This window comes from Colletotrichum tamarilloi (genome assembly GCF_030869305.1).
Source record: "Colletotrichum tamarilloi strain Tom-12 chromosome Unknown Scaffold_4.1, whole genome shotgun sequence".
Lineage (NCBI taxonomy): Eukaryota > Fungi > Ascomycota > Sordariomycetes > Glomerellales > Glomerellaceae > Colletotrichum > Colletotrichum tamarilloi.
In genome coordinates, this window is record NW_026849387.1 from 221,773 (window position 1) to 244,257 (window position 22,485).

Here is a 22,485-nt window from a genome sequence, read left to right on the forward strand (position 1 = left end):
ACAGAGTACCTTACTTCCCGGCGAGTGAGTGTCTACTCAGTTACATGCCCCTGTTGCTTCCTTCATTCCAAGAGATACCCGGCAACAACCCAGGTTGCTTGCTGGACGTCCGAACCAGCAGCCAAACCCAAACGCAAAGCCAGCCCAACCAGGAGGAGCCTTGGCCTGCAACCTTGAACCCGATATCCACAATCGACAGTCGACAGCCCACTGCGGCGGCAGCAGCAGAGACAAGCAACCTCAAGCAGAGAAGCGGAGCCCCTCACAGGCTCACACAGTCAGGACTCCCAGGAGGCACGCCGCACGAGTACTCCGTACAGAGTGCCGCCCAAATCTACGAAACATCGCGTGTTCCATACCTTAAGCCATTACCCGGGGGCTCGCATCCGAGGACAGCCACAGAAACACTCGCCTCTTATTAAAAGTGTAATCCCTCTACCCTTTTCCCTGCCCCGTCCCGGACGGAAGAAAAAGAAGAGAGAGACCGAGGAAGTGTTTGTTTGCGTGTGTGAGTGAGAGAGAAATGGCGACGCAGAATCGGTAAGCATCTTCCTCTCTCACGCTTTCTCGCTCTCCCATTCTGCTTCTGCTTCTGTTTCTGCAACTGCTTCTCCTTGCCTTGCTTGGTCTTGCTTGGTTCCTCCGGCTTCCTTCTTCGACATTGTCGTCGTCCACCATCATCATCCCATCGATACGTCCGTCTCCCTCGTCTCTCTTGATCCTCGTGGTCCAGCCCTGCATTGTATGTACTTCCTGTTACTTGCTTCCTTGGTCAAGCCAGCCTTTTCCTGCCTAATGCGTCTTGTCTGCACCGCACACGCATATTCCCCATCCGTCCCATCCCAACTCACCTATTCCCCTCCTCCACCCTCCACTACTGCAGTCTGCACCCGCAGTTTAGGCCCTCTGCAAGGCGATTCGCAGCAAGCGGCGGCTGCGGCAAGCGGTAGAAGGAAGCAGAAGCTGCACGAGCAGTACCAGCAAGTTGCCCTGCAGTAACAATACCGTCTTCCTCATCTTAGCAGCTTAAGCATACAAGCACGAGCACAAGCAATTCAAGTGTGTTGTTCCCTTTGCGTGTACGGATAAACGTACGGTGTGTGTGTGTGTCCAAGGTACTCTGAACGTGCATGTGCATCAATCAGCCAACACACACACACACACACTCACTGCGCAGCGCTCTCCTCTGTCCCCAGTGCTGCGACTCGACTCCTTCAGCGAGGCTAGAAGTGGGGTTCATTTCGTCTCGATCTGTCATGGCGCACTTCACCGATTGTCAACCACCAACAGCCTCCTAATTGCGCTGTCCTTCCCATTCCACATCTTATTCTCCTCTTCTAACCCGTCCACTGCCTTGTTTCCCGGCAAAAAAAAAACACCCCCTTTTCCCTGATCAGCATCATCTTCATTCGGCCGGCGACGCCCCTTCTGTTGCTCTTCGTCACTGTTTGATTGTCGCCACCACCTCGACTCTCTCTCATTTCATTCCCACGTCTTCGTCGCATGCAGACCTCGCCGCCCGCCGCCGTCGCCCACGCTGCGCAGCAATCATGGCTAACGAACGCAGTGTGTACTCGTCCGGCCAGTTCATGAACCCAGGCCCGGCGCCACGACCACCTACCGATCGACCTCGTCTCGCCCTCACCCCAAGCAATACCTTACCCGGCAGCATGGCCAACATGGCTATTTCTCCTATCCGGAGCACAGCGACTTCGACCTACACCGGCTCCACAATCTCCCTCCCCATCGCCCGCCAACAGAGCAATCAGAACGATGGCATGGGAGGCGTCGCTGTCAAGAAGGAGGGCTGGGCTTCCGTGAAGGAGTCCAAGAACTTTATCAACCCGTGGAAGCAGAAATACCTCATCCTGCGAAAAGAGTCGCTCGACTTCCACAAGACTGAGGGTGGCAAGGTCGCGTATACCCTCTTCCTGAAAGACGTCGTCAACGTCGGCCGTGTCGAGGCCGCTGGCACCATTTTCGAGATTAAGAGAAACCCTAGCGGCTCGTCAAACAGCCCCGGCGAGGACGATGGCCAGACCAAGACGTTGCAAATTCGTGTCAAGAGCGACGACGACTTGTACGAATGGATTGATCTTATTTACGGCGCCTGCCCTGGAATGGGCGGTGTCAGCAACCCCACCAACTTCTCCCATGCAGTCCACGTTGGTTTTGACCCCCAGACTGGCGAGTTTGTCGGCTTGCCACCCGAATGGTCGAAGCTCCTCAACTCATCCGCCATCACCAAGGAGGATTACGAGCGCAACCCCCAGGCTGTCTTTGAGGTCCTCGACTTCTACTCAGATCTGACCAAGCGCGCCGAGAACCCCCAGCAATACTCCAGCCTCACACCTACGCCTCCCGCCAGCAGCCAGCAGAACAAGCAGCTTGGTTATGGCGGCGGCGGTGCAGGAGTTGCGCCGCCTAGGCCTATGCCGCCTTCTCAGGCCCAGCGTCAACCCAGCTACAATACCCAGCCGTCATCGCAAGGCCAACAACGCCGGCCTTCGCCCACGGAACAGCAGCAGCAGCGCCAGCAAATGCAGGGTATGGCTCCCAACTACCAGCCGGATCCTCGCGAGGAGCAGCGCATGAAGCAGCTCGAGGCGCAGCGTTCCCGAGAAAGGGAGATTGAGGAGCAAAACCGGCGGGACCTAGAAGTATTCAACGCTTCCATCCCCAAGACCAAGACGCCCATGGCCCAACAAGAGATTGGTGGCTACGGCGGCAGCTCTTCCATCCCACAAACAGACAGATACAACCCTTCGAGGGCAGCCCCCCCAGCACCCAAGCCGTCACAGCAGCAGCAAGTCAATGGCCTGCGTGCGCAGCGCCCGGCACCATCGCCGCCCACCACCGCGGGCACGCCAAACCGTCCCCCGATGACTTCGCAACAAAGCTCCAGTTCCATGCGAGATCCCAACCAGGGCCAGCGCATGCCTCGGCAAGACCAGCCCTCGAGCCAGCAGCAACGGTATCCCAACGGCAGCCCCCAGCAGCAGAGGCAACCTCCTCAGGCTCAGGCTCCGCCACCGTCTCGACTGCCCGCTCCTGTCAAGCCTTTGAATGTGTCCAAGGCTCAGCCCGCCGCCCCTCAAAGCGATGGCGTCAAGGCCGCCGAGGCAGCTCTCACTGCCAAGCCACCTGCGCAAGAACGCAAGCAAGATGTGCGCATGTCCACCATGTCCGAAACCGAGGTTATGGCCAAGCTCAAGGAGGCCGTATCCAAGGACAACCCCAACCTTTCCTACTCCAAGCAAAAGAAGATTGGACAGGGTGCTTCGGGTTCAGTCTACGTTGCCAAGGTCAAGGAAACCGCTGTTTCTCCCATTGCCCGTGATGTCCTGCGTGCTCAGGGTATCAAGGCTCAAGTTGCCATTAAGCAGATGGATCTTGCTCACCAGCCCAGGAAAGAGCTGATTGTGAACGAGATTATGGTTATGAAGGACAGCAGGCATCGCAATATTGTCAACTTTTTGGACGCCTTCTTGCGAAACAACAACGCTGAGCTCTGGGTCGTCATGGAGTACATGGAGGGTGGCGCTCTGACAGATGTGATTGATAACAACCCCAGCATCACTGAGGAGCAGATTTCCACAATTTGCTTGGAGGTAAGAGATTCACCGATATATGACACCAGCGGGTCAATACTAACAGGATCTAGACATGCCGTGGTCTGCAACATCTCCACTCCCAAAACATTATTCACCGCGATATCAAGAGTGACAACGTTCTTCTGGACGCTCGTGGCAATGTCAAGATTAGTAAGTGAATCGCAATACCCGTTCTTGCGCACCTACTAACCAATTGTATAGCCGATTTCGGTTTCTGCGCCAAGCTCACGGAAACCAAGTCCAAGCGTGCGACCATGGTCGGAACGCCCTACTGGATGGCCCCTGAGGTTGTCAAGCAGAAGGAGTACGGCCCCAAGGTTGATATCTGGTCTCTGGGTATCATGGCTATTGAGATGATCGAATCTGAGCCGCCTTACCTGAACGAGGAGCCCCTCAAGGCTCTTTACCTGATTGCCACCAACGGTACTCCGCGCCTCAAGAAGCCCGAGAAGTTGAGCAAGGAGCTCAAGGCTTTCCTGTCGGTCTGCTTGTGCGTAGACGTCAAGAGCAGAGCCTCTGCCGACGAGCTTCTTCAGCACGACTTCCTCAAGCACGGATGCCCGCTGGGCAGCCTGTCTGAGCTTCTTGCCTTCAAGAAGCACGCCAAATAAGTTGGCAAGCACAGCACGGGCGGTGTAGCCCACAGCGGTCAGCGCTGAGGAGCGGATGCCATTGACGATTAGTGGCGTTTATTTTGGCACCGGCGGTATCGTGCAACACTTCCCGACGTGCGCGAAAGCAAGCAAAAGAGACATCACGCTCGGCTTCTCGAACGAATTCCCTACTCCTTATCAACCATTCACACGACGTACTCATGAAAACTTCCAATTTCAATCGACGCGGATATCCTTGACACCCCCTTCTGACTTACGCAGGACGAGAAAATGCTTCGTTCATCCCATCATGGCGGCGGCATGGGAATCTTTTTGCTAATGGTTTCGGTCACATTGCATAGTTGTTTAGTCACCGTAGGGGAAGAATGGTAATTTAGAGGAAAGGTACAGCCCGCGACATCTCGGCGGCTCAATCGTGGAGAGGCAACGGAGGAGATAAGGGGCCAAGGGAGACAAGCGTGTTGCCTGGGTCTCAACAGAGAGCATGAGTAGAAGGCGAGCAGACAGCGCTGATAGATCGTCTCAATGGAATGGATCAATGAACGTTGCAGCTTTTGACGTGAAATTTGACAAACTCGAGCACCGCTATCGAGCCTAAGGCCTCCCTGTGATCTGAGGAAGGTATGCCAATCCGTGCCAGTACGAGAGCCTCGGCGACCTAGGACTATCTAGTAGTTCCATCATCTTTGCTAATCTAGAACATAGACGGAAGCATCCACCTCTTTATATTGGTAGAGAAGACCTGACTTTCGGCCCGCGCGGAGCTTAGCCAATCCCCGCTCTTCTTACTTGCGAAACCGCGGGCACACCTCAACAACCTTCTCGTATTCGGAACCCCGTAGCCCTTGCATCCGAGAAAAACGAGGCCGCCGCCAACCACGTCCCTCGAAACTGGTTTCCTTCCTCTTCCTTTCATGCCACCATTCTCTTGCCAAAATCCGCGTCCCCGTTGTTTTTCTGCCCCGAGCCAGGCTTTGCCGAATTTGCGCAGGCCTCGGTCATACTCTCGCATTTCGAACCGTGGTTCCGCCACCGTCGCGCACACCCGCCGATCGCTACACGGGTTGTGACCGGCCCCTCTCACATTCCCTTTGCTTACCTACTCCGGGGCGGCGGCGGCGGCCTAAGCGTCCCCAGGGGGAGACTGCTGGCTGGTTGGTTGGCTGCTGTGTGCGAGTTGCGCGCCGCTGACCAAAGTCGAAGTGGCTGGGCTGCCGCGTAACCCGGCACGGTACGGTAAATGATGGACAGCCCGATGAATGGGTCCGGCGGCTCGTCCTCGGCGCCGGGTTCGACGCCGACGGCTACGGCGACGACGCCTCACAGTGGTGTTGGGGTGACTGCTGCCGGTGGTACCAATACCACCACCACCAAGTCGCCTAGCGTTGCGATGCCGTTGGGTAGTATTTTGGCGGCGAGCAGCAGCGTTGGTGGTTCGTCCACGACGAGTACGACGGTCTCGGCTTCGGGTGCTGGTGCTGGGAGGCGGAGCACGCCTGGTGGTACTACTACAACTACTCCTGGTGCGGCTACGGCGAATACTGGCGCGACTGTTGTCTCGAGGCGGTCGCATCCCAAGTCGAGGACGGGGTGTAGGACGTGTAAGAACCGAAAGATTAAAGTGAGTTCTTTAGTATACCATTCTTTGTGTTGCAAATCGTTTGCTACGAGTGTTTTTCTACCTGGGTGTTGGTGTTGTGACATACACCCCACCCACTTTCCTTTCTCACGCACTCTCATTGATGCCACCATCACATCTCATTTCATTTCCCTCATTCTCATGCCTCGTCTATTTTTCCATACCCTCTTACTCGATTTTCTTCTTGTTACACAATAGGTGACCCCAAGCACCGAGACAAACTGACAAATAACCACCCCCACAGTGCGACGAACACAAACCCTCATGCAGGAACTGCATCAAACACGCCGTCCCCTGCGACTTCCTCCAGTCCCAACGACACTCCTCCTCATCCGTCCCGCGCTCGCCGGGCAGCCTCTCGACCCCGGGAGGGCCCGTCAACGGTGACGACATCGGAGCCGGGGCCAGGGCCGGTGGTGGTGGTCTCAGCCTCGGCAATGGCGGAGGCATCGACGACCTCTCCCTTAACCTAATCGACCTGGAACTCATGCACAACTTCACAACCTTCGCCTTCAACACGCTTTCGACGGACCCCGTGGTGCGGCAGATGTGGAAGGTGCCCGTCGTCCGGCTAGCGCTCGAGTGCGACTACGTCATGCGCGCGCTGCTGAGCGTGTCGGCGCTGCACCTCGCGCACAATAGGCCCGAGAGGCGGGATTTCTTTATTAGCCGGGCCCTGACGTATCACCAGATGGCGAGCCGGACGGCCATGGGGTTGATGGGCGCTCTAGACGGGGAGAATTGTGAAAAGTTGTATCTGTTCTCGGTGTTGACCATCTTTTTTGGTTCGTTTTGTCACTCACACCCTTTTACCCCTATTTCACAAAAGTCTACAGCAATCAGGACTAACACCTCCCCAAAAGCCCTCGCCTGCCCGCGCAAATCCTCAGACTCCCTCATCATGGGCGAGTCCTCCTTCCCAGACTGGCTCTTCCTCCTCCGCGGCACCCGCTCCCTCCTCAAAGAACTCGACCCGCACACCTACGCGGGGCCCCTGACCCCAATGTTCAACCACGGCCGCGAGCGCTACATGCACACCCGCGACGAGTCCAAGATCCAGTCCGACCTCCTCGCGGACCTCCAGCGCCTCGTCAACAAAACCTGCGCCGACGCCGCGCTCCTGCCGATCTACAACCGCGCCATCGACGAGCTGCGGCGGACGCTGAGCGTGTTTCTGTGGGACGGCGGGAGGGGCATGGATATCACGGACGCGTTTGTGTGGAAGTATCTCATGGCGGAGGATTTCTTGCCGCTGTTGAAGAGTCCCGGGCACACGCAGGAGGCTGTTGCGATCTTTTCGCATTTTTGTATCTTGCTCAAGAGGTTGGAGAATGAGTGGTGGCTCCAGGGGTGGGCTACGCATTTGATCTCGAGGGCGTGGGCTGTGCTGGATCAGGATCATCGGCTTTGGATTCAGTGGCCTATCGAGGAGCTTGGGTGGGTGCCGCCTTGATTGTGTGGGTGGATGGGGTGTTGGTGAAGGTTTTGTCCATAGGAGGAATGAGTCCCTTTGTGTTTTATATGACAGTGTACGATGTCACGTTTGGCTGAGCGTTGCGAGGTCATTTTTGGTACATAAAACATCGGATGTCGTTACATGTATCTGATGTTCAGAAGGCTATGTGTTCTTGCTGATAGGATGCTCTCAATAGATGGATGTACTGAAACGGTTGAAAAAATGGGTTTCCTTTCTCCTATCAATACTGTGTTGCTGCCATCTGTTTAGACCGGCCTAGAAGAGCAAAGCAGGCCGCCGCAACCTTCATGTATTCTTCGTCTACAAACAACACCGCGTACTTATAAAACCATCATACTGATGTCAGACGAGTGACGCTTGATACATTCAGCCGCATAGAAGCCTATCATGGCGGTGGACAGGCTTGAGCCACATCATGAAGCCTGACATGGCAAACAGTGGGAGAATACGCTTACACTCCTGGTGTTTCACGGATGAGACATATCAAAACCCCTTAAGCTTCCAAAGTCTCCTCTCGAGCTTTGTAGTATATTCAGCCCGGAATATGAGTAGAAGGCTGAATGACTGAATGGCACGAGGGCCTCTCTGGTTTAGCAGCCATTCGGACTTGATCTAGAGCCTCGCCGCTCATGACGTGCCCGACCAAAAGACTCGTCGTGCATCTCAGGAATCTCTTTCTCGCCCCGCGATGGCTTGGCAGGCTCGTCAAGATAGCGTGGAGCAAGCTTTTATACCACTAAGGGTGAACCATCAATCCTGTGCTACGAGCGACGAGATTTCTTGTGAGAAAGGGAGCACCAAGCCCGGTTCGTCAAATCCTGAGCCCGACATTGAAGTGCCTGGAAAGTGGCGGAATGGGACAAATAGCAGCATCAAACTTCTTCAGCAGGATTTAGCCGAAGGGATTTGAGATAGCATGCGCATTCACCAGAAACTGAAAACCACATGAGGTTTGACTTCCAAGTGCAACCACGGCCTTCTCACAGGATAACACCATCCATCTTGGCAGCACGCTCTGCCGCGCCTAGGAAAACGAGACTTCTGAGCCGCAAAACGCAAGGCTAGAGCTACTGTCTGTGTTACCGTCAGCTTCTCTTTCGGTAGAACTGGTCGCACCTTGTTTAGTAGCTTCATGAATGTCAGCATGAGATGTGATATCAGAATATGCTTGAAGCCCTCCAGTAGGCCGTTCTCAGAGCCTTTCGGATCCAAGAGCGTGATGAGATTGTTTCTCAGGAGCTTTCTGGGCCCGATCTAGGAACTCGTACCGTGTCCCCCAATGGCGTTCAAGACCTCTTCTTAGAAGGGCAGTGACGATGCAGTCCGGTTTTCAAAGAACGAGAATTGGAAGGCAACATTGAAGCATGGAAGTCAGGATGTTGGGGCTTGGGGAGGTCCAGCCTGCCTACTCTTCTCAGGAATGCCATACTTTCTCAGAGCCTTGCCGTCACCCACGCCTTCCCCCCGGTGATGTGGCGTAAGCGATATGCAGTCAGCAGCTGAGAGCGGGAATAGCCTCGTGATTAATATTTGCGCGCGCAACCCAAAAGAAACGACCAACCAAAGATGGAGGAACTTGATTGGGAAATGTCTTCCACACCCTTGTCTTTAATATGTACCAGCTTGGCAACACGCATATAACTATGATCTGGCCCCGCCCAGGCTGTCAAACAGGTTCGCTCGACTAAGTGAGCAGGCTACGAATTGCAACTGCTTCTGCAATACGCAAACATGTCGAGCGTCGAGAGCGAGCGCTCAGTACCTGCGCCGGATAAGCCTGTCGAGGAACAGCGGCCCTTATGGAAGGACGACGATGTTCCAGCAGAAGACAGCGATGCTTTCAAGAGCCGTATTCATCGTGAGTCACTTTGCTATCAAACTTACAGGGTCAGCCGACTCACGCCAATCAGGTCACTTCGGAGAGCATGGTGCGAAAGATGAGACGTTCCAACTCAAAGATGATCAAATCAGCAATTGGTCCGACCCGCCGAACCCCAAGTGCCACGCTTCTTTTGGGGATGATGGGGTAACAGCTACCGTCAATGCCTACGGCGACTTGATGCAATTCAGCAGCTTTTTGGGGGTTGGTCAATCCGGTGTATTTTCCGCCGACCATGGCGACACAGACGAGCCATTCTATGTTCTAAGCAGAGCTGAACAACTGCTCGAAATGCAGCGAGATCAAGTGCGCGAGTGCGTTGGCTACGGCCTGCGATTTCCTAGCATAAATCCGCGGCGATGCCGCAATCTAGGTTACGTTCATGACAGATGGCCTCGGTATGAGATGGAAGGCGATAAACTCAAACTCACTTTGCAGTGGATGGTCCACGAGAGAACGGTTTTGCAGCAATGCCTTATTACAAACGACAGGGCGGACGATGTGGAAGTCCCTTTTCGATTTGCCAAAGCTATGCAGATCCGAGACTTGGATTATCTCAAGTGGCCCAATTCAGAAAAGCAGCCTGGCCAATTTCAAATCCAAGCCCCAAATGGCTACGGGTGGGTTTTTGTTCAGCATTTGCAGCATGAAGGAGCGGACGAAGAAAAGGAGAACGGAGCAGAACCAACCTCAATATCATCACCTGCCATTCAAATCGAGACAGCAACCGAAGATCCAAAGGAAATGCCGAAACAGGCGAAGCTCCCATCGCCTGAGCCATTGGATGCTATTGCAGTTGTGGTGTCTGTCTTTGTGGATGGCAAAGCTGTTCATTGGGACCCTAGGGATAGCACGGTTACCGACCTTTGGACAAGATATTTGGGGAGTAAAACCACATTTGAGGTTGTCACCGCGTACAAAATGGTACATTTGACCAAGTCTAATGCTGCATGGGATGAGTTCCTCGTACCAGCCGTCCAAGCAGACGTCGGCAAGTATCTGACGTCAGTCAAATTTACGGCGTTCCGTATCTCAGAATACATCAAGCCTGCCGAAGGTAAGGAAAAAGAGAAATCCGAGAAAACCAGAAATCGATGGGTGCAATCTGTTCCATCGACCAAAGATACACAACCACATCGACTGCCGACCAACAGCTCAACGGATCACATCGACTTTGTTGTTCGCCGGAATTTAGAGCATATTCTGTCAGCATGTGCCATTCCCGTTGAGAATCCTTCTGTCGAGGGAGGAACAGTGGCAGTTGCTCTGACATGTGGCGATATGTCAATGCATAGGGTGTGTCCTTCAGCGAGTTTGTGAGATAGAAACCACTCCTCCCCCTTTCCTCTCAAGCCAGCGTCAGGCGCATTCTGACTTCTTTAGCTTTGCGTTCTCATTCCTATCTGAAATTGCAGAGCGTCTGGATGACACCGAGCATGCTGGAGCCGAACATGCTTATAAGTCGCTACGACGGAGAATAGACTTGGTCTGTCGCGGCCACTTGCAGTGGCTTTCGAAAGCTGGTCTTACGGAAGGAGGAGTTTTTGCAGCAAATTACTGGCCAACAGGTAAAGTCATGGTTGACACGAATGATGGTTCATTTTTGCCATGCGACTCTTTCACCGATACACCGTTCCACTTATTGAAGATTTCCGCGTCTATGAACACCCATAATAACAATGACTATCGGAGACTTGCCCGAAGGGTGATACGCAAGGTTGCTAAATCCTGGCTTCATACCCTTGACAAGTCCGACAAGCGTGCCTCCCATGTCTGGCCTCACGCACAAGATGAAGGGTACAACAAATACAGACTCAATGAACATGTCTGGATATGGAGAGCGTTGAAAACGATCGAAGATGACCGGCGAAGATGTTCTGAAACGAAGGATCACCCGGACGATGGGGAAATAGATCGTGAAGAGGTGGCTGAGGGTGACACAAAGGATCAGAAAGTTCTTGGCATAGGTCAACGAGACCAACATGTCAGTGATGATGAGAAGATTTTCAGGAAGTTCGACTCTGATGTCATCCAGAGGGATATACTGAGGCGGTTTACTGTCGAGAACGACGTGTCCAAGAAACGAATGCTGGCAATGACACGGTCTCCCCGCGAGACGCGCTTTTTGCTCCATGCTAGCGACACTGCTTTATTCTACGGCATCAAGTGGAATTTCTTCTTACAAACAATCTTTGACGAGGTTTGGGATAACACCATTGAGGCCCAGGTCCATCATAGCGAGAATTCGGAGACAGGGTGGGACAACTCGATCAGATATGCGCTGGCAATCATGATGGGAACCAGGAACATGACTCTCAACAAAAGGTCGCCGAATGACCTTGTCAAGTCTGCGTTTGACGTTTTACTTCGATCCACAAATCCCAACGGGCTCTTTTATGGGCAACTGGACGGAACTACGAAAGAGCCAGCGCTGTTCGCCAGAGAAGAGGACCGAGATTTCTACTTCCTCGCAAGTTTCGAAATACCCTACATTCTTCTCACGCATCTTCCAAAAATCGACTCAGCATACAAAGACATTGCCGGAAAAGACCCCGAGTCGCCAGTTAGACTCGAAAGGCTCCAATTGACACCCCAGCACCCCTTCAACGAAGTCGCAGATATGATTACACAGCAGCCAAAGCGACAGGAGCACAGGTCGCCTACAAATACAAGTTCTGCCGCTGATGCCGGTGAATCTCAAAACGTATCTGCAGGCCTGTATCTGAACGTCAAGTCCAAGCGGCCCAAGACTACGGCAATGAAAAAGAGCGTCCCTTTCAATAGCTTCATTGATCAGAGTAGCATCATTGACCTTGATGATGAATGGCTCTACAACTATCCATCCTTTCTAGGCGGCGATGAAAAGACAGCCGAAAGCCTCCATGAAGAGATAAGGAAGTTTTTGGGTCCAACGTGGCAAAACAACATAAGCACACGGATGAATAACACAAACATCGTAATCACAAAGGCAGCTGAAAAGTACATGCAAAGACTTTCAGAGCCAAAGAGGGATGATGCTTCGCCAACTTCAGACTCAACTTTCTTCCGAAATGACGACAACAACGAGATGTATTCTTGTGTGGTTAATGTCCGGAAGCAGAAGAATCTAAGCAAACAGGAAAGGGCGAACGGCAACGACATACACTATCTCGATGGGAGTCACTCGCTCTGGAGATACTTGTCAAGGCCTCGTGTAGTCAAAGAAGCCAAGAAAAGACTCATTTGGCTGCCAGCAGCGAGCGACCAGCATGCTCTCGTTTGCTACATGACCAGCCCACCAGATGAGAGACAAGCCATTTCGCTCTTCTTCGACCGTCATCACCATTATGAAAAACAGTTCCTCGAAGAAACAACAATGGTACTCAATACCTGGCACAGTGAACTTCATCTGAGCTTCCATCGACTGGTCAATGAGAATTACGAGCTAGAGACGGGAATCCCCCCGTCTAGTCGGAAAAACATTCCAGGCGTTGCCAATAAAAAGCTCATGCAATGCTCGATGGGGTTTCGCTTTTCAGGAGACTTTTTCGACCGATACTGGACTTGTTACATGATTGAACACGTCTCGCATTGGTGGCGGAGGCCTGAGCCGTGGGACGAAAAAGGTTGGCAGCAAAGGAAAGTGCTAGAGTTATAGCTTTTTGACAGAATCCTGAAAGAGATTGTCCAGAGCACCAAAGACATCTTCGATATGGTCGTACACGAGCTGGGAGAAAACCGGGGAACAATCTCATTCTCGACTCTGAGCAGCGTTGAGTACTTTTCATCCAGCGCCCAGTGGCAGAACTGTCAGCAGATACTCCAGGTCGTGGAGGAAGAGCTCGCAGACGTGCTGTCGACCGTCCTCAAATGGGAGGCGCGTGAGAAAGATAGGGGCCAGGAGCGGCCGCGATGGACACGTAACGACGAGCGTAAATACCGCGGCCTCATTGGGAAGATGCAAGGTTCGACAGGCCGCCACACGCGAGATTTACACAACTACCGTAACAGCATTCGGTCACTGAAGGAGCAGCTGATCAGCAATCAGCAACAGAGCCGTGACAACCTCTCGCTGATCGACGCAGAGAACGTCCGGCTCTTCACGTACGTGACTGTCATATTCCTGCCGCTCGGCTTCGCGGCCAGCATCTTCAGCATGAGCGAAACACCACCAGGCGATGTCCTCAAGCCCATGATTGTTTGCTCCGTTATTGCGCTCTTCCTCACCATTGTGGCGCTGGCGAATGCGAAGAAAGTGTCAATGGCGATCAATAACTACTCGCAGGCGAAGATCAACAGCAGTCTGTTTAACTTGAGACACGAGGCGCAGGTGTCACCCACACGACATCAACATGAGGAGGCCAAGGCTGGCGGGGTATCTGAAAAGGACAAAAAGCCTGGCGGTCCTACTTCAACCCAACCAATCATCCACAAGGCAAGCTTTTCGGGGCACGTTCGGTTCTGGATAGTATATCTATTCATTGACCTGCCCTCTGAGAAGGTCTCGACGGCATGTGGGATCTTGGGAGACAAAGAGCCTAGCTACTGGACCACCTACATTCATGTCATTGTAGGATTCATGGTTTCACCTGTCCTTCTCGTTGCTCGCCTCATCCAGATTTTTCTTTACAACGCAATCGATTTGGGGCGACTGGCCTGGGGTAAGTGTGATGCCCCACCTGACCGTTCTCACTACTGACTCACTCAAGGCCAATACAAGCTTTTTGTTACATCAGCAAAGCCGAAGAAGCAACAGTTGAAGCGGAATTGGCTGACAGACATCACGAGTATACATCGGCCGCTCAAGGAAAAGGTTGCAGAAGTGAAAAAACGCTTGTCAGACCAGCAGATAAGTAAGAACGAACCGAGCAGGTATGGAGATACCGGTATGAAAGAGTCAAGATGAAGTGATACGTCTCACGAAGCTCCCTCTGCATATCATGTGTTGAGTACTGCTCATTTCAGTTACATACCGGTAAATGTCAAGAACGTTAGAGTGCGCGCCCATCAAGATTCGTAGTGTTATAAATCAAGTTGCTTCATTCTTTGAAACTTCTAGCTTGCACCCTCGTTCGATGTAACCACAGTCTCTCAAAATACTGTTCAAGAGCATCCGGCAAGACTCGTGTGATCAAAATTCTGAGACATCCTAGCTAAACAAGCTCACTGCTCAGTTTCCAACCTCAATAGTCTCCGTCTCCCACTCCCCTATCAAAGATCCTGCACCAGCACCGACAGACGTCAACTTCTCAGGGCTCTGCAACACTTCCTCCGTGGTCAGGCCAGGCCAGACAGCCATCCACCTCCCCTTCATCGCTACCTTGGCCTTGCCTGCCTCCCACACATCACCCGGCACTCTTGGCTCGCGAAGCTCAACAACTTGATCCGCGCTCTCACCGGGTCGCAATGTGATGAGCGACTCGGCGCCGGGCGGCATCTTGCGGTTGATCATGATGGCGTGGGTCTCGATCGGCTCGGAGGCCCCGGCCGGCTGGATGGACACCTGGCCCAGGCCGAGAACGGCGGGGTCAAGCGGGGAGTTCCATTTCAGGAGCGTCACGGGCGTGTCCGGGTGTGTGTTCTTGACGGACACTGAGACTTTGGGAGGCGAGGTGCCGGACTGAGACAGCCTCACCTCGAGGTTGTTGAGGAAAGATGAGGAGGAGTCAGAAGTCATTGTGAAGGATTGTAGTGGTGAGTAAAAGTAGAATGTGAGTACGATGACGGCGCCGATTGCTAGGGCGGCCGGGAATGAAAGAGGCCCTCGGCTACGGTGATGAGGGTTCATGTATGATGACTCTTTTTTGACTAGGGGTGTTTGGAGAGTGAGAGTAAGCAATGTAGAATTGAGTGAGGTTTCTTCAGGTACGAGAGCTTCAGAGTTCACGGGTTGATGGTGATGGAGGCAAAGTCTGTATGTTGGGTTGCTGGAAAGGTGATGATGAGTTCAGGGGGCCAAGAGAATCGAGATTTGAGAAAGAATGAGAACGATGACGATGTTGTGCCACGACAGTCTCCTGACAAAGCTCCAGACGAGTCCACTACGCAAGGAAGAGGAGGCAAATGGAGAATGCCTGATTGGATCGTCAACGGCTTTGATGCTCCTTTAGGCAGGTCGCAGAACCGATGAGAATCATGAAGGGAACGGACGTTTGTAGGATATTGGGGCTAGACCGAGCATGAATGCGGGGCAAACATTTGTTACGTACACGCGCGTATGAGGTTGTCGCTGCCGAGATTAAAAGTTGCCCCGAGCGAGTCTGAATCAAAGCAGCGCCACTGTTGTTTAAATCAAAACGGCACGCAGCCAAGACCTTGCCAAGTCCACGTTTTGGTGTACGGCTGTCGGTAGTGAAACTAAACAGCTAATCAGAGTCGACCTGGCCCACTACTCTATTTACTTTAAACTCCGAACCCGGCACCTCCTACTCCATAACGACCTCTTAAGGCTCATATTAAGCTCACTAAAGGAGTGGGAGCCGCTTCTAAACCATCATAACCATGGCTCCCATTCGTACAACGAAGCAGCTGGGGATGGCTTCAGTTATAGTAGTCTGTGTAGATCCGTTACGAGATGGCCCCGCTTGACACACCCACCTCTATCCGCGGCTGCGCGCTTCGGTTGGTGGAAGCCTCGTGTATCAGCTTTCCTGTTCGTCTCTATTTTGGACATGATCGGATAATTTCCATCCTCCCAACTTCGCACCCGCATCCCGAACCACTGGGACAATTCTCCGTGGTGGAACGTTGCCCCGGCTTCGCACCCGTATCCTTGAAGTTTCTTCTCCGTGATGCAATCTACTGTTCGTTTGAGGTCCCAAGAAGGGTTACCTTCAGATCAGGGGGCTTCCCTCTCAGGAGTTATGGAGGAGCCATAAAGCCTTCCTCTCTCGCTGCTAACTATCCTTCCTCTTGAGAAGAATCCAGCATCTTCCAACGGCTTCGTCCTACACTCTCTTTAAAGTCCCACCACCTTACTCAGCCACCATGAAGGCCGCCACTGTCGTTTCTTGCCTCGCCGCCCTTGCCAACGGCGCTGCCGTCAACCTGGGCAGACGTGCGGAGCCCCTCGATGTGAAAGTCGAGCAGGTCGGCAACAGCGAGCTGAAGGCTAGCATCACCAACACCGGAAGCACGCCCCTTCGTGTTCTTAAGGCGGGCTCGATCCTCGATGGATCGCCCGTTGAGAAGGCCCAGTTCTCGACGAGCTCGGTCGATGGCACTGGTGGTAAGTCTAGACTACTCTTCATACACTCCAAAAGCAAACAGTATCTAACACTATCCATAGTCAGCAAGGTTGCCTTCACTGGCGTGCGAGTCTACGTTCACGATGCCGATCTCCCCGACTCTGCCTTCCAGACCATCGAGGCCGGCGAGGTCGTCAAGGTCCAGTGGGACGCCGCCCAGGTCCACGACCTCAGCAGCGGTGGCGACTTCAACATCTCCAGCACGGGATCCCTCCGCTACGCCGAGGAGGGCAGCAACAAGATTGCCGGCCAGGTCGTCTTCGACTCGGGCGTCCTCCAGGCCACCGTCGACGGCACCCAGGCCGCCTCGGTGCACGCCGCCTTCCACGAGTCCCTGAACGCCAAGCGCGTCACCATCCAGTCCGACTGCACCGGCACCAAGAAGACGGCCGTCACCGCCGCCCTCTCCAAGGCCAAGACCTACGCGACCAACGCCCAGACGGCCGCCAACGCGGGAACTCGCCTGCAGCAGTACTTCAAGTCGACCACGTCGAGCACAAAGTCCACCGTCGCCGGTATCTTTGGCAAGGCCGCCACCCTCCTCGGCAGCACGTCGAGCGGCGCCGGCCTCTACTGCACCGACGTCGGCAACTTCTGCAGCGACGGTGTCGTCGCCTACGCCCAGCCTGGCAGCGGCGGTTACATTGTCGTCTGCGACTACTTCTTCCAGTTCCCCGCCTCCACCACCTCGTGCCGCGCCACCGACCAGCCGTACGTCCTGGTTCACGAGTCCACTCACTTGACTGAGGTTGGCGGCACCGACGACGTCTGCTACGGCTACGAGGGCTGCGTCGACTCCCTCAGCACTTCCCAGGCATTGAACAATGCCGATTCCTTTGCCATGTACTCTCAGGGCATCCAGACCAACTGCTAAATGCGGTGGTCTACGATGGCTCGGGTTGAGACGTTTCTTTGTACAATATTAGCCAGCATATAACATGTATCTATACCTTCCATGAACAAATATCACACCATTGATCAATCATGCACTTGCCTTTCAATTACATAAGAACGTGATACATAGATGATGAGAAGACCTAGATGTTCGGTTTGGGTTGTAGTTATTCAAAATAGGGGTACAAACGAGAAGTGTTGGTTGAGTGGGGGTAGTGCACGGGTTTAAGCACCTTGGCTTGCCCGCTAAACCATCAGTCCACGATCTAGTGCACCTCAACCGACAGCGAATGGTCGGGCCACTACTCAAACGCCAGAATACTGTAGCTCCTGCTGCCAAACCACATCTCAATGCCGTCTTCGCCTTCGTAAAGTTTGGAGAATCACTTCAGGTCTTTCATGCGGGTCATTCGCAAGATTGACGACGCAGACGAGCTCATCCAATCGTTCTTAGCATCCGAGGAATTCATACTCTCTCAGAATGATGCCTCGCCGTCACTCGCTCCCCATGATCAGGAGCGTTTGCTCGACTTTCCAAATGCCGAAACTCAAGCAGCGAACATTGCTGAATCGACTAAGCTATCCAAAGAAGATCTCCTTGAGCGTGCTGTCGAGTCACCCTCGCAGCTGACCGCCGCAGAGAACTCTCTGCTCAAGAACCGCTACTGGATGAATGTCTCGCCAGGCGAGGAACGTGAAGTCTCACGGGCAGCCGGGCTGATCATGGGACCCGATAGAGTCTCAGAAGAGGAGTATGAATAAGCCCAGAAGCGTCTCGGGGCGGTACGCCACATGCTCTATGCAGAAAATGAAGAGAAAGCCATCAACAATGCTATCACAGAGCACTGGAGGCGCGAAAAGGAATCATGGAAAGCGAGACAGAGGCAGGAGACTGAAACTGCCTTGTCCAAGGCGCGCCCATGGGTGAGACGTCTGTGGGAGGAGGACAAAGGGGAGAAGGTTTGGGGGTATGGCATGTTCATCGATCCAAAGGCGTTCGCCAACGGCGAAGAAGCCGATAGGTACATGGCTCGGAGAGATGGCGTTCTATTCCACGCTCGCGACGCGGTTGGGGCGGGAAGCAGTGCCATCAATAACAAGTGGAAATTGCAGAAGCTTGAGTGGCCTACCAGTGATGCTGCAGGTGGCGGCAAGGAGATGAGCGCCAGACAAGCTGTTGGTCGAGGCGACGCAGAAGAGGATACTAGTGAGCTGACTATTGACGAGGACCAGAGAGGTGGAAGAGAGGACGAAGAGAGACTCGCCAGCTTCCGCATCTTGCGTACAAGGTTCAAGTCCATCCGAGACAGAGGCACAAGGAGTCAAACACAAGAAGGCATCGTCTCTGGCGCACCTGTGTATTCAGAAACCAGTGCTCTAGAAGGCGGCATTATACGAAATGTCTTTCTGATGGTAGACAAGCCAAGCGTCAAATCGGTCCTTGGTGCACATAGGCTCGTCGACGACATGTGGGTTTGGGCTGTTGACCCTGACCACGACGATGCGGACAAGACACTTACTACAAATGATGAACCACGGCAATCAGAGACGCCCGGAATATACAGAGGATTCATGCGTGTACGGCTGCAACAGCTTGTCAATAACTTCTATGACGTGCGACGCTTTCACCAGAGAGAGTACGCAATGAAGAAACTCTGGGAAGCCGCTCAGAAGAGCAAGCATCAAGCCTTTGTTTCAATTCATGATGTTGAGGCCCGGAGTTGGAGTATTGATCGGTTCGTGGGGAGTGCCATGAGAGCGCAGCCACCGCGGATTGTATACGGACCTATACCAACGACTTCTGCCGAAAAGTTGGTTCACAAATAGATGGAGAATTGTCACCGAAATTTGATAGGTTCTTACTAAAAGCTAGTATTCAGACCGCTCCAGGCAATCGACTCGAGTTTCTCTGTAATGATTCGGATTCTTGGCGTGCTGAAGGCAGTTACAGTTTGATAGTTTGATAGTTTGAAGTGGGTTTTGAATTTTGAATCATACCTTGGTCGACTTTTAACCAGAGCTGGCTGGCAACTTCCTCCCAGGAAGGCTCTCATTTGTGCCTTAGCTTATTCCTATCTGCAACATAAGGTAAGAAAAACGTCTGAGAGTCACTCACCAAGACGGAACTTTCGTGGTTAACGCAGGCTGTCCCGACCCGTGCGCCTCATTTCCCTCTCCATGGCTTCCGTGTAGAGTCGAATTCTTGGAGAAACATGGAGTCGCGAGTTTCAGACAACACAACTTGGTGGTTCACCAACAGTGGGATACAGGCAAACGTATTGCTCTTCCCCGGTACCCAGCTGCCCGAAACTTTGATTCTTCTGTACGAAACTCTGAATCCCAACGGCGAGGATGCAACCCAACATCACTTTGTTGAAGGAAGTTTAGAGAAGACCCGGGAGCGATACTTCCTGCCAGACTCAGCTCGTGATTCAAGCATTGTCCACTGGTTCTGAAAACTTCTGAACATGCATCGCCTTCTCTTTCTGGCCGCTTCTCTTTCATGAACTACTCCCATATCGTACTTGGCTCTCTTACAGAACCAGCAGGAACTTCATCTGATGAACAATCACAGAAAACTTCATCTCAAGAATGTGCGGGCCAACAGCCACCATCCAATCCGGCAGTCCACAAAACGAATCATCGGAACGAGGCGCCGATGTGCAAAGTAAACTAACACGAAGCCTATCTCTCCTTCAGCATCGAGTGCCAGACGCAGAAGGAACATGGATAAACAGCGACGCTACCGTCGGTATGCTTCATCTCAGCTCCATTGACTCAGGTTTGAGATCGTTTGCCGGAAATTGACACAGTCATGAAGGTCTCGGCCACGCACGCCTCTCAATCATAGATTTTTCGCCAACGGGCCTTCAACCCTTACACAGTGAAGATGAGAAAATCCACGTCGTCGTGAACGGCGAGATTTACGACCACTTCGGCATCCGCGGCCGCTGTACCACCGAGTTCGATTACAACTTCTCCGGGAGGAGCGACAGTGAAGTCATCCTGGCTCTGTACCAACACCACGGAGTTCGCGGGCTCTTTAAGCACCTGCGTGGCGAATTCGCCTTCGTCTTATACGGTGAGCGATCCGGTGATGTTATCGCCGCGAGGGACCGTTTCGGCATCAAGCCTCTTTTCTGGACATACAGTAGCGAGACGCCGGCCAAACTCTTGATCGCCTCGGAGATCAAGGGGTTTCTGCCCATGGGGTGGGGGCCCGAGTGGGACGTCGATGCCATCTGCAGCGGTGCGGCGGTTCTAGGCGAAGGTACGCTGTTCAAGGGAGTGAAGAAGGTGTTGCCGGGGCATTGGGTGCAGTTCGGTCGAGACGGGAGCGTGACGCAGCATCGGTATTGGGATGCCGAGTATGCGGATAAGGTGAGTGGCTTCACATGAATGTATAAGCCGAACGGTGATTGATAGGCTTAAAAGCTGTTTAGACCGTCAAAGAGACACGCAGTATGGATGAGATGGTCGACGGAGTTCGCGAGCGCTTAGTAGATGCCGTACGCCTCCGCCTCCAAGCCGATGTCCCCGTCAGCATCTATCTTTCAGGTGGTCTCGACTCGTCCATTGTGGCTGGTATAACAACGCAGCTCGTACGAGAAAGAGGAGTGAAGCTGGGGAACCAGGATATTAAAAATAGGATCACTTGCTTGAGCATCTCCTTTGCTTCTGATTCCCAGTATAACGAATACGGTAGGTCATTGGGTGCACCCACGCCCTAGATTCATGCTAACAACTTGGCAAGACATTGCAGAACGCACAGAAGAATGGCTAGACTTGAACACTGTAAAAAAAGTTATGGACGAGGAAGAACTAGCAAAGCACTTCGCCGACTCCGTATACCACACCGAGCACCACCACTTCGACATGAACAGCGTCGGGAAGTACGCCCTCACAGAGCTACCTCGCCAGCAAGGGATCCCCGTTGTGCTGACGGGTGAAGGGGCAGATGGGCACTTTGCAGGGTACCTATTCCTAGTCTCCGACTTCATACGTGAGCCCGACGATGCCTTGCCGTTGATGGAGCTAACGAAGGATACCGAGCTTCGGGAAGCGCTAAACGAGTCCGCCGCAGCGCAGTTGCGAAGCATGTACAAAGGGATGGGCATGTTTGATCACTCCCGAACGGAAGAAAGCACCGGCTTCGACTCTCTCGCAGGCTTGGACGTCTTCATGGTCCAATGGCGAGGCTTTCTCTCATCGGACGTGTTTCTCCCCTGGGTGAGAGAAAAACAGAACACACTCAGCGTCTACGAAGCGATCCTCAACTCCGTCCCCCCAGACGCCCAGGAGAAGATTCGAACGCGCTGACACAGCCTCCACTCGGCGCTGTACGTCTTCCTCAAGACCTCCATGGCGAACATGGTCTTGACCTGTCTGGGCGACAGGTCGGAGATGGCGCACAGTACCGAGGCGCGTTTCTCGTTCCTGGACCACGAGCTGGCGGAGTACGTCAATGGGCTTCCGCCGGGCGTCAAGATGAGCTATAGTAAGCCCGAGGATTCCATAGGAACCAATAACGACGAGAAAGAGAAGAGAAAGAAAGTAGCGCCTCAGAGCTTCTTCTGGGTGAACATGGCCGCCGTCCGAGATCGCATCATTGACAAGAAGGTCCTGCGGGAGGCGGGGCGGCCGTTCATCACGGACGAGATCTACAACCGCAAGAAGCACCCATACTCGTCCCCATGGAAGTGGCCCGTGGGAGGGCCGGTACAGCGAATATTTAGGGGGTTTCTGACGAAAGACGCGGTCGAATGCCTTGGCTTTGTCGACTTTGGGAGCATATCACGGTGTCTTGAGACTGCATCTGGTGAAAGCGGTGACCCCGCAGCGTTCAGGAAGATACTTGTCGTCGGTGCCTGGGTGGTTTTGAGTCAGAAATTTGGCGTGAAACGGGCCAGATCTCAGAGATAGATCAATAGGGACGCTGAAGGGGGTGATTTGCTGCTGCGGCACTTGATGCATTCTGTCAGGATGAGGAGAAGACACCGCGCGCTTGGATTGAAGTCATTGACTTTCAGAGTCGCACAACCATATCAGCTGCTCAGACCGCACGAGATAGTATCAAGCCAAATTCCGCAAGAAAGAAAGAGCTGGATCGAGGGCATGCCGTAGGTTACGGGCAAGATGCCG

At 53.4% G+C, this 22,485-nt stretch overlaps 9 protein-coding genes across 9 annotated transcripts; 8 read left to right on the forward strand and 1 right to left on the reverse strand.

The window, feature by feature from the left end:
- Nucleotides 1-1,550: 1,550 nt before the first annotated feature.
- On the forward strand, nucleotides 1,551-4,225 carry CTAM01_01719 (uncharacterized protein; the record flags this gene model as incomplete). Its single annotated transcript, XM_060517760.1, has 3 exons — nucleotides 1,551-3,611; nucleotides 3,665-3,764; nucleotides 3,816-4,225. The coding sequence occupies 3 exons, from the start codon at nucleotides 1,551-1,553 to the stop codon at nucleotides 4,223-4,225; spliced, it is 2,571 nt and encodes an 856-aa protein (XP_060387294.1).
- A 1,246-nt stretch (nucleotides 4,226-5,471) lies between these two features.
- CTAM01_01720 (uncharacterized protein) lies at nucleotides 5,472-7,320 on the forward strand (the record flags this gene model as incomplete). The annotated part of the gene is made up of 3 exons (XM_060517761.1): nucleotides 5,472-5,849; nucleotides 6,112-6,652; nucleotides 6,731-7,320. 3 exons carry the CDS (start codon nucleotides 5,472-5,474, stop codon nucleotides 7,318-7,320), a joined length of 1,509 nt encoding a protein of 502 aa, XP_060387295.1.
- A 1,755-nt stretch (nucleotides 7,321-9,075) lies between these two features.
- Nucleotides 9,076-14,108, forward strand: CTAM01_01721 (uncharacterized protein; the record flags this gene model as incomplete). The annotated part of the gene is made up of 5 exons (XM_060517762.1): nucleotides 9,076-9,202; nucleotides 9,255-10,280; nucleotides 10,639-12,828; nucleotides 12,883-13,863; nucleotides 13,912-14,108. 5 exons carry the CDS (start codon nucleotides 9,076-9,078, stop codon nucleotides 14,106-14,108), a joined length of 4,521 nt encoding a protein of 1,506 aa, XP_060387296.1.
- A 264-nt stretch (nucleotides 14,109-14,372) lies between these two features.
- On the reverse strand, nucleotides 14,373-14,990 carry CTAM01_01722 (uncharacterized protein; the record flags this gene model as incomplete). Its single annotated transcript, XM_060517763.1, has 1 exon — nucleotides 14,373-14,990. The coding sequence occupies one exon, from the start codon at nucleotides 14,988-14,990 to the stop codon at nucleotides 14,373-14,375; it is 618 nt and encodes a 205-aa protein (XP_060387297.1).
- Nucleotides 14,991-16,189: 1,199 nt separating this feature from the next.
- On the forward strand, nucleotides 16,190-17,323 carry CTAM01_01723 (metalloproteinase; the record flags this gene model as incomplete). The annotated part of the gene is made up of 2 exons (XM_060517764.1): nucleotides 16,190-16,430; nucleotides 16,491-17,323. 2 exons carry the CDS (start codon nucleotides 16,190-16,192, stop codon nucleotides 17,321-17,323), a joined length of 1,074 nt encoding a protein of 357 aa, XP_060387298.1.
- Nucleotides 17,324-17,742: 419 nt separating this feature from the next.
- Nucleotides 17,743-18,105, forward strand: CTAM01_01724 (uncharacterized protein; the record flags this gene model as incomplete). Its single annotated transcript, XM_060517765.1, has 1 exon — nucleotides 17,743-18,105. One exon carries the CDS (start codon nucleotides 17,743-17,745, stop codon nucleotides 18,103-18,105), a length of 363 nt encoding a protein of 120 aa, XP_060387299.1.
- A 30-nt stretch (nucleotides 18,106-18,135) lies between these two features.
- On the forward strand, nucleotides 18,136-19,170 carry CTAM01_01725 (uncharacterized protein; the record flags this gene model as incomplete). The annotated part of the gene is made up of 1 exon (XM_060517766.1): nucleotides 18,136-19,170. One exon carries the CDS (start codon nucleotides 18,136-18,138, stop codon nucleotides 19,168-19,170), a length of 1,035 nt encoding a protein of 344 aa, XP_060387300.1.
- Nucleotides 19,171-20,069: 899 nt separating this feature from the next.
- Nucleotides 20,070-21,663, forward strand: CTAM01_01726 (asparagine synthetase; the record flags this gene model as incomplete). Its single annotated transcript, XM_060517767.1, has 4 exons — nucleotides 20,070-20,095; nucleotides 20,157-20,724; nucleotides 20,787-21,045; nucleotides 21,098-21,663. The coding sequence occupies 4 exons, from the start codon at nucleotides 20,070-20,072 to the stop codon at nucleotides 21,661-21,663; spliced, it is 1,419 nt and encodes a 472-aa protein (XP_060387301.1).
- Nucleotides 21,664-21,705: 42 nt separating this feature from the next.
- Nucleotides 21,706-22,266, forward strand: CTAM01_01727 (asparagine synthetase; the record flags this gene model as incomplete). Its single annotated transcript, XM_060517768.1, has 1 exon — nucleotides 21,706-22,266. The coding sequence occupies one exon, from the start codon at nucleotides 21,706-21,708 to the stop codon at nucleotides 22,264-22,266; it is 561 nt and encodes a 186-aa protein (XP_060387302.1).
- Between the last annotated feature and the right edge of the window lie 219 nt (nucleotides 22,267-22,485).